This window comes from Balaenoptera acutorostrata, chromosome 17 (genome assembly GCF_949987535.1).
Source record: "Balaenoptera acutorostrata chromosome 17, mBalAcu1.1, whole genome shotgun sequence".
Classification (NCBI taxonomy): Eukaryota; Metazoa; Chordata; class Mammalia; order Artiodactyla; family Balaenopteridae; genus Balaenoptera; species Balaenoptera acutorostrata.
The window spans coordinates 652,476-662,357 of NC_080080.1; the positions used below are offsets into that span (position 1 = coordinate 652,476).

General features: G+C 60.2%; 2 protein-coding genes across 3 annotated transcripts; both read right to left on the reverse strand.

Annotated features, from left to right (window-relative positions):
- Positions 1-714: 714 nt before the first annotated feature.
- Positions 715-4,213, reverse strand: GPAA1 (glycosylphosphatidylinositol anchor attachment 1). 2 transcript variants are annotated; one of them, XM_057531847.1, is made up of 12 exons: positions 4,010-4,213; positions 3,572-3,751; positions 3,375-3,486; positions 3,011-3,158; positions 2,829-2,930; positions 2,546-2,742; positions 2,277-2,398; positions 2,027-2,180; positions 1,767-1,862; positions 1,435-1,625; positions 1,183-1,353; positions 715-1,033 (listed from the first exon to the last, which is right to left on the reverse strand). In XM_057531847.1, exons 1-12 carry the CDS (start codon positions 4,081-4,083, stop codon positions 790-792), a joined length of 1,791 nt encoding a protein of 596 aa, XP_057387830.1. In that variant the 5' UTR covers positions 4,084-4,213; the 3' UTR covers positions 715-789. The 2 variants fall into 2 exon arrangements, with proteins under 2 accessions (XP_057387830.1, XP_057387829.1); XM_057531846.1 differs by having other exon boundaries at positions 2,277-2,473.
- A 1,178-nt stretch (positions 4,214-5,391) lies between these two features.
- EXOSC4 (exosome component 4) lies at positions 5,392-7,368 on the reverse strand. Its single transcript, XM_007166851.2, has 3 exons — positions 7,123-7,368; positions 5,921-6,127; positions 5,392-5,800 (listed from the first exon to the last, which is right to left on the reverse strand). The coding sequence occupies exons 1-3, from the start codon at positions 7,291-7,293 to the stop codon at positions 5,441-5,443; spliced, it is 738 nt and encodes a 245-aa protein (XP_007166913.1). The 5' UTR covers positions 7,294-7,368; the 3' UTR covers positions 5,392-5,440.
- Between the last annotated feature and the right edge of the window lie 2,514 nt (positions 7,369-9,882).

Below are 9,882 nucleotides of genomic sequence, written 5' to 3' on the forward strand. Positions count from 1 at the left end.
GATCTCTTAGCCACATGTGGCCGTGGCATCACCAGAGGGCTACACTTTGCTTTTCTCCCCTCCCAAATGGACACTGGACACCCCAGTCCCTTTCAGGGGTCTTGGTACAACCAGTGACCTCTCTGTGTACCAGCCCATCAGTGCCCCCCCCAACCCCTGGGGCTCAGGTGGTCCCTGTTCCGTGGCCTGTCTGCTCTGGGTGGTGCTGGGTGGGCATCCGGCCTGGGCTGGTTTGGCCCCCAGGAAGCTGGGCCGGGGGTCCTCCTACTCCATCCCAAGCCCACACAAGGCTCTGGCCTTGGCTGGGGTGCCATTCTCCTCCTCTGGAGGGAGCCAGCTCCAGCTCCTTTGCCCTCTCAGCTCCAGCGCTGAAGACCGTGCTGTGTGGTCTCTGGGTGTCTCAGCTCCTGTCAGGCCCCCAGCCCTGCCTGTTGTGTCTCCTCTCGCACAGCACTGGACCACGACGCGCAGAGACCTCCGAGGCTGGGCGAGCGCGCCTGGGGCTGCGGCCAGGCCTGCCTGTGCCACTTCCACACCCCGAGCATCCATCCAAGGGCCTCTTCCCAAGGCTGATGCAGCTGCGGCCCTCCCTCCTGCCATCAGGAAGTAGACCAGAAGGAGCTGAGCAGGGTGTCTAATCCTGCAGGCAGAGCCTCCTGCTACAGGCCCCGGGGCCCCACATACACAGCAGACAATGTGACCAGGAGCCCGAAGGGCAGCTAAACAGAACTGTTTATTTCCCAGGAAAGAAAGAACGTGGGACGCGTGGGGGATTCCCACCTGCCTTCATCACTTCCAGAAGAGCACATTCCAGAAGAGCAGCCAGCAGGGGTAGAGGCCCAGCGCCAGCAGCGGGAAGAGCAGGGCACCGTATGTGTGGTGTTCCAGCACGCCCTGAGCCAGCGCGGCCAGGAAGAGCCGCCAGCCCTCGGCCGGGGAAAGCGGGGCCTCCTGCAGCTGCTGCCACAGGAACAGGCCGCCCAGGAGTGTGGCTGCTGGGCTTGTCAGCACCAGCAGGGCAGCACACAGCGGCCTGGGTGGAGAAGCAAGGTCAAGGGGGCCTCTGAGGTGGGGGAGGGGGAGGACTGACGCGTGAGGGGGAGTCTGTGGCGAGGGGCAGAGGCCCTGGACGGGGTGGGCACGTCACGGCGGGCTCTGTGATGGGGACTGACCAGCACATACCGGGGCCCGGAGGGCTTGGTGAGTGCAGCGCCGGGCACCATGGTGGCAGCCAGCAGAAAGCCCAGGGAGAAGTTGGTGAGGGTGATGCAGGCCAGCTGTAGTGCCAGGTAGATCAGGGCCACCAGCTTCAGCGCCATCCAGCTCCTGTCCGGGGCCTGTGTGCTCGCCACCCTGCAAGGCAAGGGGCTCAGGGGCAGCCGCCTGCGTGTCCAGGGTGCACCCTGCCCATACCCATCCAGCCCAGCTCCTCACCAGTGGGTGCTGTGTGGAAGGGCCAGGCCGGCTGCATAGACGGCCAGCAGCGTCAGCACCACGGCCTCCGCCTCAGCCACGGGGAAGTGCTGGGCAGCCACGTGTTGACCCAGCACTGGGAGGACGTAGAGGGCCAGGCCCACAGCCTGGGAGATCAGCAAGGGTGCCACGAGCGAGGCCAGCCCCACGCGCTGCAGGGCACACGGGCACTTGGAGACAGATCCCGGGCCAGGGGCGTCCCAGGGATCCTCACCATCCCTCCACCAGCTGAGACTGAGCGGCAGCAGTAACCACCACCCGGGGCCCCAACAGCAGGAGTGGGGGCCCGTCACCTGTGTTGCAGGGAGGGGAGGACTGGACCCAGAGGTCCCCCCAGCCTGCTCAGGACCCACTCCAGCCTCATGCAGCTGCATCCACAGTTCCAGAGCGTGGCTGAGTCAAGGACCCTGACGAGGGGTGTGATGGGCTCTGCCCAGTGGGGGACCCAGGGCTCACTCCCACTCCCCCGCCCCGAGGTTGGAGAGCTCTCCCCAGCCTAGAGTGGGGGGGACCTGAGGCTGGCCACAAACGGACAGCGGGCAGCAGAGGATATCTTGAGACCGAGGACCAGGAGCAAAAAGCCGGCGGCAGGCATGTAGAGGCCGATGGAGACGAAGCGGGAGAGCGCAGGGAGCAGGTAGAAGAAGAAGGACTGGTGCAGGCGCTCCAGGAGGTGGTTGAGTTTGCGGAACATGCCCTCCAGAGCCCTGCCGGGCATGGGCTGGGGTCACGGCTGGCCAGACACCCCCAGGCACCCACAACCCCGCCCCAAGTATGCAAAGGGGAGGCCAGAAGACACTTACTTGCCTACTGCCACCAGGTCATACTTATACTGGCGAAAGCTATTGATGCCACGGAGCGTTAGGGCTTCCACGCGGTAGCGCAGAAAGAGGCCATGGGCGCCGTGGGGGTGGCCAGAAGCCTGCTGCAGAACCATGAGCAGCAGCGTTTGCACACCCTGCAGTGGCCCGTCCACTGACGGCCAGTCCTGGGGCTGCAGCTTAGAGAGTTTGAGACAAGGTCAGACAAACCCTGCACACAGGCCCTGTGCTCCCCAGGCAGGTGGCCCTACCTTGCCCTGCAGCGTGCACAGGAGCCCCCCTTTCTGGCAGAAGGTCTGGCAGAGGTTGAGCAGGTCCAGGTTGGGCAGCTGTCCGTTGAGTCCCTCCACGGCCACGTCAAGGCTAGTGACCACATCACTGCTCAGCTCCAGGGCCACGGCTGCCTGGATGGCCCCAGCCCGGCCCTGCAGAGGGGATGACTGCATACCTGCAGAAGCAGGTGAATGAGCTGCCAATACGGGGCTAGTGAGGACAGGGGCCCTGTGGGGGCCAGGGCAGGGCAAGAACACCCACCAGTGACATTGACGTCGTGGTAGGCTTCAAGCCAAGCCTCAGAGCCCAAAAGGTCGTGTTCTGTCACCAAGAAGATGATGTCTTTGGCCCAGTAAATCTGCCCTAAAGACCAAAAGCAGGGTCAGCAAAGCCTGAGGCGGTGGCCAAACCCTCCCTTGCCAGCAGTAGCCCCTGAGCCTCACCCCGGAAGTGGGCAGCAAGTGCCAGCATCAGCCCCACAGCCTGGCTGTTGGTAGACTCAGGGCCACAGGGCACGGTGAGCACCAGGGACTCAGTGCTGGCAGCGCGCGGTGCCCGAAGGATGCCGTACACGTTGATGCCCGACACCATCTGCATGCGGTATTGGGGAAGCCTCAGCACGGCCCCACTCTAGATGGCTGAAACCCCTCCCTTTCAGCCCTAGAACGCCCACCAGTGACTTCTCTGGCCCCAAGACATCCCCCCGCCCCCAATGAGCTTCCTGGCCCCAAGGCCACCCCCTTAAAGTGCTTTTTGGTCGCAGGCACACCCCCCTCCCACCCTCCTAACCCCCCACCCCCCCAGTACATAGCGCTCGTGAGTCTCATCTGGAAAGGGCAGTTTCCGGGAGAAACTCTGTGTGTAGACCTCCAGCCCCACTGACCGCATCGTCCGCTCCAGCCAAGCTACTGGCAGAGCCCTGGAAACACAAAAAGAGCTTCTGAGCAGAGCTCTCTGGCCTTGACTGGCATTGCTTCCCCCATACCCACGGCTCTGTCGCTCACCCCGACTTCCTGCGGTGGGCAGCGAAGTCCCGGGCAAAGCTTCGGGCACGGTCTCCGCCCGCAAACTGCTCCTCCACCATGGTGGAGCCCATGGCGTTCTCCGACATGTAAGTGCGCTGGGTCAGCGGCGGGAAAGCCAGCGCCAGGAACCAGGCGATGCCCGCCACGTAGCTCAGCACGCTGCGGGGAGAGGGACGGAGGGACCACCAGAGCGTTAGCGGGCCGTGGCACCCCGGCCCGCAGCCTCTACCTCTGCACTGGGGGTGGAGGAGGTATGTCTGCGGGCGGATTCTGGGACCTGGACCCAGAGTCCCGGTACCCGGGACGCCGGACGGGAGAGCTGAGCCCCAGGCCTGAGGCCCCGAGTGATGCCGGAGGAGACCGGCACGCGCTGCCGTAGGGGGGCCCCCTTCCCCGCCGCCCGGGCCCCGCCCTCACCAGAGCGGCGCGTTGAGGCGCAGCACGAGGCGGGCAAGCGCGCGCCGGCGCACCGGGTCCGACAGGAGGCCCATCCCAGGGCCGGGCGGCTCCGGGACCGCGCTCCCGCTGTCAGGTACGGCCGCCGGCCGGGCACGCCTCTCCTGTCAGACCCGGGGCTGCACGCCGGCCCCCACTTCCGGTCCCGACAGCCCTCACGCCGCTGCGCCTGCGCCGTCCCCCTAGTCACCCCGCACCGCCGCCGCGCATGCCCAGAGCAGAGCCGCTGTGGAGGGACCGGGACCCGGGTCTGGGTTTCCCCGCCTGCGGAGGGCGTCCTCCAGGCAGGCCGACGGCATTGTGCAACGCCGGAGGGCAATGAAGACGACGGGCCGCTCGAGAAAGCTCGGCTCGAAGGGGAATCAGAGTAGGATGATGAGTAGGGCAGGTGGGAGGAAATCCAGAAGCGGCGACCAGAGCATAGACGCCGGAAGATTCCCGAAGGTGCTGCCACTGGCAGTGACAGGTCTGAATGCCGTGGTGGGAAGTGAGGGGGCTTCCGTGGACTGAGAGACCAAGGCATTGGCGTACCCTTTCCTATGGGTGTCGGTCACCAAAAACAGCCGAGTGGAATCACAGCGCGTGCCCAGAACCGAGGTCGTTGGGGTCAGATGACCACAGGGAGGAAGGTGCGTGATACTACTGGCCAAAGGGGTGTCAAAGGAGCTGGGGTGTGTTAAGTAGAAAGTGGGGTGCATCCCTGTCCAGGCCAGGAGGTGCCTGGGATATTGGAGGAGAAGCAGCCCCTGGGTAGGCTGCAGGGGCTCGGGCAGGTCTGAGGGCAGGAGGTGGGAGAAGGGGAGTCTGAAGAGGGAGTGGCAGTGGTGGGGCAGCAGGCAGTGTCTGTGTCTGACTGAGAAAGGATCAGAGCTGAGAAGACTGCAGGCTAGATCATGTGTCTGTTGTACTTTTGGAGCCCAAGGTAAGTAGCAGGACAGGCCCAGGGGATTCCTCGGGGGAAAGACAGCATTCAGTCTAAGCCATAATCCAGAGGATGTGGGATATGGGCCCCTACATCACCACGGGGGATACCACAGCCAGCTGAGTTCTCCCTCAGCACTTGTGCTCAGGGCCCTGGATGTGCCGGGGTGAGAATGACAGTCTCCACGGTCTCAGGACTTGGCTCATTACACCAGGCCATGTCTCACTGCTCAGCTGCCTTGATCCCTTCCTGGCCCAAGCTGCTCTCCTCACCCAGGGACATCCCCTCCTTCTTCAGGCTTTGACTCCTGAGGCTGCAAGGGGTACGCAGTTCATGTGTGGGGGAGCATCCTTAGTCATCCCTGGAGCCAGCACCAGGCCAGGCTCTGAGGGCATGCAAGTGCTGCGGGGAGAGATCAAAGTACAGTGGAGTGTGCGTGGGTTTTATTCTGGCCCTGGGTGGCCATGTGCTCAGTCCCCCAGCAAGATAGAGGCCTCTTGGACGTGCTGCCGGACCACACGGTCCAGTAGGGTATGTACGTCTCGGGCAGCGTGGGCAGCAGCCTCTAGCACCTGCTCCAGGTGGTCCTCGTGCAGCCTGGCATCCATCTCAAGCAGTGCAATCTGGCCTGAGGACGGTAGCAGGGCCAGGGCCAGCTGGGGGCCACCAGCTGCTTCCTCCACGTGGCTGAGGTCTGCCAGGGCTGTTCCATCCACAAAGCCAGCTGAGCAGGCACACACAAAGTCCCGCATGGGAATCCCTGCATCCAACACTGCCAGCGTGGCTGCATTCACACAAGCCGCGTAGGTCCCACCATCTGCCTGCAGCACCTGCAGGGACCCCCCCAAGTGGCATCAGTCCATTAGGCTGCTGACCCCATCCCCACCCCCACCCCCCACACACCCTCCTCCTCTCTCCCCTCCTTGGGTTGAGGGCTGCTGTCTGCTCACCTGCACATAGATATCAATCTGGGAGCGTGGATGCAGCTGCGTAAGGACGGCTGCCTCGAAGGTTTGACGCAGCTGCAGGCCCATCTCGCAGGATTTACGGTCCCCATGTGGCCGCCGCTTGCGCTCGCCTGTGCTGAAGGTCGCAGAACTGTACTGACAGTTCACCAGGGCCCTGTCAGGCAGGGCTCGTGCCCGGGAGCCCCGGATCTGGGGGAGGGTTGGGGTAGGACACGTGAGCCAGGCCCACTCCTCCCAGCTCACACTACCCACCCCTTCCTCTGGCTCTTGCCCTGAGCCTTGGCCTCCCTCCCTCCCCTCCCTCTATCTGCAGCATCTCAACAAGCAACTACTTTACCTCCAAAACATAGCCTGGGGGAGGGCCACCCAAGCTACCATCACCTCTGGATCTCATCTCTCTCCTAACAGGCCTCCCTGTTTCCATCCTTGACTCATCTTCTCCCAACCCACTCTCTGTTTGTATCAGAGTCTGTTTACAAATATCAAGTCTGATTCTGCCTTCTCTAGGCAATACATATACTACTTACCTTTAAAGGCTTCCCACCACGTATGAGACCAAAATCCTAAATCTTTTCCCTGTTCTACAAATCCCTCAATCTCATTTGGAAATACTCCCCATCCTCCCCACCGTCAGCCTTTCTGATCTGCAGGCGTGTCATGCTTACTCTTCCTCCCCTCCGGCCTTACGCCTCCAGCGCTGGGGTGCCAATATACCCAGGCGGCTTTATTTACAGTTCCTGTCCTCACGGAGTTTGTTCCAGTGGGGAGACAAACGGTGAGAAATAAGTTAAACTGATGTCTGAGGAGGCGGGTGCAGAAAAGCAGGGAAGTGTGTGGATGTAGGGGAGGGAATCTGACAGGTGAGTAAGGTGATCTGGGAAAGTGTCACCGGAGGGTGACGTCGGAGTAGAGCTGAGTGGTGAGGGAGCGAGTGGGAGCGCACCTGGCGGGTTTAGGAATAGCAAAGAGGAGCGGAGGGTGCAGGGGACAGTGGCCGATGAGAGAGGCAGGGACCATCGTGCATCACACTGTTAGGACTCTGGCCGCGGCCCCACACGGAGGCGCGCGCCGGCCTCACCTCCCGAGCCTCTGCTCAGCCTGGCGGCCCCACGCACCCCGCAGTTGCCGCCGCCGGATTTCTCTGCCCGCCCCGGAGGAAGCCCAGCTCGCGCGCGCCCACTCGCCTCGTGAGGCCCGTAGACCACCGCTAGCGCCTTGGTGTTGCCCTGCTCGATGTAGGCCGAGCCGTCGGCCTGCGCGAATACACCCATCCGCGCCTGGATCTTACGCAGCTCCCCGGCGCGGCGCCCGTCCACCCGGTAGCCCTGGTCCGACAGAAGCTCCAGCCCCGCCATGCCGCCCGGCCGCTAGCCCCGTTTCCGCTCTCTGGAGAACTACAGTTCCCGGCGGTCCGGATGCCCCACTTCCGACCTCCGGGGTCCTACGGTTTCCGGAGCGCCGCCTCCCATTTCCGGTGCCGGAGAACTACGGTTCTCCCAGGGTTCCCAGCGGCGCCACTTTCCGCACTTCCGGTCCGCGGGGAGGTGGGGCTGCGGCCGTTTGGGATGACTGTCCCGCGGCTGCCAGGGTTGGAGACCCGCTGGGCGTGGAATCCCTATGTCGTTTCCCCCCGGGTTTGTCGTGGGGGCGGTTCCCACGACCTTCGGGGCCTACCCGCCCTGCGTCGCCCTGGTCGCCGCCGGCGCGCGCCTTCTCCCGGACCCAGGGTCCTGGGCCTCCCAGTGCGCCCGCGACCCGCCGGCCCTGCCGCGCCTCCGCCTCTCCCTCTCCATCTGCGGCCGAGCCCCGCTCGGACTCCGCGCAGCCGGTGCGCCTCTGCTTCTCTTTGACGCCAGGCGTCTTCCTCGAGGTTCGCGGGTGAGAGCCGCGATGATAGATAGAATGATATCTAGATCATTGATATCTAGATATCTAGAATGATAGCATCGTTTTGTCTGACGGCTTCTGTTCTTCCGCGCTCGTAAATGCATTCGTTTTCCCAAGCTGAGACACATTCTCTGTTCTCTTGTTTTTTACCGTTTAGTTTTAACAATTGTCCATTAAAAAAAAAAACCCACATAGTTTATACTGTACATACACGTGGTTGTATTTTTTAGAGCAGTTTTAATTTCCTTTTCCATGTTGCTTTCGTTCTTCACTCCGTACGACCCCACGCCCCCCAGCATCTGCCGTAGCTTAAATACTGGTTTTATGTTTTTCTCCACACTCACATAATTACATACAAGTCACAACAAATGTGCAGTTGTACAGATATATAGGGGCTGTTGGAACTCTGGTTATGTTTTTAAATGGTATTTCATACACACTTTTCTGTTTCTCACTAAAAAATATGTAGTGAAATCTGTCCAGATAATCCTGTGGAACTCTAATTTTTTGCTTGATACTCATGGGGTGGATGTACCAGAATTTACCCATCTACTGCCCCACTGTGGGCAGTGGGTGTGTGTCCAGGGGCTTGGGAGATGGAACCCCAGGGTAGGGACTAACTGGGTGAAGGCTGTAAGTGTGGGTTACATTTTCCCTCCTTTCCCACCAAGAAAAAGTGTTACAGTTTTTACATAATCCTTGCCAACCTGCAGAGTGTTATTGACATGCTGTAATCACTCTTGCATTTCTTTGCCTGATGTATTCCAACATCTTGTGTCGGTCAAGTCCCCTGGAACTGTTGAGGGGTCTACAGAAGGGAGAAATAAGATGCTTTTCTCCCTAGCTGCCTCCTGTTTCCAGGTACCTCTGTTTCTCAGTGGTCAAGGTTACCATCAGGGAGTTCATCCCCCTCGCCACCGCTCCCCACTCCCACCAGCTGCATTATTCAGCCCCTCTGCAGTGCTTAGGAAGCCAGATTGCATTCTTCAGATTTGAACGTGGAAGGATGAACCAGCAGGGTTACAACACTCACCAAGAGGAGGTGACATTCACAGGGGCCTAGGAAAGGGCACAGGCCTGTGTCCCAGCACCACCTGCACGTAGTGTCTTTCAGGTCCTCTCATGCTCCCCCATTACATCCAGCTCCCACATGCAATAAAATGGGCCTCCTTTTTCCGTTTGAGAGTGAAGAGATCCTCACCCTTTCCAGAAGGGAATTGTATGGGATTGTGTGTCTGTCTGTCTCTTGATGCATGGCCTTAGTGCCTTCAAATAACAAAAAATAAATATATTATTGAGGTAGGAGGTAGATGGGCCCCTGGACTGAGCAGCTGGAATTTGTCAAGCTGAGTAAATTGGAGTTTGTCTTCCCCTGACATTTTCAAGGAAAAAGTTAATAGCAGGAGCAGAGAGGAGTTGAGCTCTGCTGGAGTAAAGAGACAAGATGACCACATCTATCATTCTTGAGGTCCAGGAGACCTCCCCAACTGCCCATGCACAGAAAGGCTCTTCAGGGGTCAGAAAGGGAGGGGGCACTATCCCATAATAGGTGCTGTCAATCTCCCAGAGACCCTCATGCTGGAATCCATCTTGGCTAAAAGATGCATGCATATGTTGGGGAGGGCCCTGGTCCAATCAGTTGTGGGAAATGAAGCAAGATGGTTGGCCAGAGGAAAAGAAAGACCCGGAAAAACCGCCCCTATAGAAATGATTTAACTGCCTCTTTGGTGCGCTCCTCATTAGGGAGGACACCCACACATCTTCTTCCCTGGACGTGTAACTTTGCTTTGCTTCTCTCTTAAAAAAACTGCTTCTCTGTGCGCTCTCCCACATGTGCTGTGCTTCTAATAAACTCTGTGTCTGTTTTATAGCCTTTGTCTATTTGTTTATTTATTTATTTGGCTGCGTTGGGTCTTTGTTGCTGCGTGCTAGCGTTCTCTAGTTGTGGCTACTCTTTTTTGTGGTGTGTGGGCTTCTCACTGCGGTGGCTTCTCTTGCTAAGGAGCATGGGCTCTAGGCGCGTGGGCTCAGTCGTTGTGGCACATGGGCTCTAGGGC

What these genes read in the sequence shown, in the direction of transcription:
- GPAA1 (XM_057531846.1), bottom strand. Translation starts at nt 4,083, where the DNA reads ATGGGCCTCCTGTCGGACCCGGTGCGCCGGCGCGCGCTTGCCCGCCTC. An exon ending in GCCCACCGCAGGAAGTCGGG is followed by an intron (nt 3,487 to 3,571) that starts GTGAGCGACAGA and finishes TTGTGTTTCCAG; the next exon opens with GGCTCTGCCAGTAGCTTGGC. An exon ending in TCCTGGTCCTCGGTCTCAAG is followed by an intron (nt 1,863 to 2,026) that starts ATATCCTCTGCT and finishes TGACTCAGCCAC; the next exon opens with GCTCTGGAACTGTGGATGCA.
- EXOSC4 (XM_007166851.2), bottom strand. Translation starts at nt 7,293, where the DNA reads ATGGCGGGGCTGGAGCTTCTGTCGGACCAGGGCTACCGGGTGGACGGG. An exon ending in TGGTCTACGGGCCTCACGAG is followed by an intron (nt 6,128 to 7,122) that starts GCGAGTGGGCGC and finishes ACCCTCCCCCAG; the next exon opens with ATCCGGGGCTCCCGGGCACG. An exon ending in AGATTGATATCTATGTGCAG is followed by an intron (nt 5,801 to 5,920) that starts GTGAGCAGACAG and finishes GGGTCCCTGCAG; the next exon opens with GTGCTGCAGGCAGATGGTGG.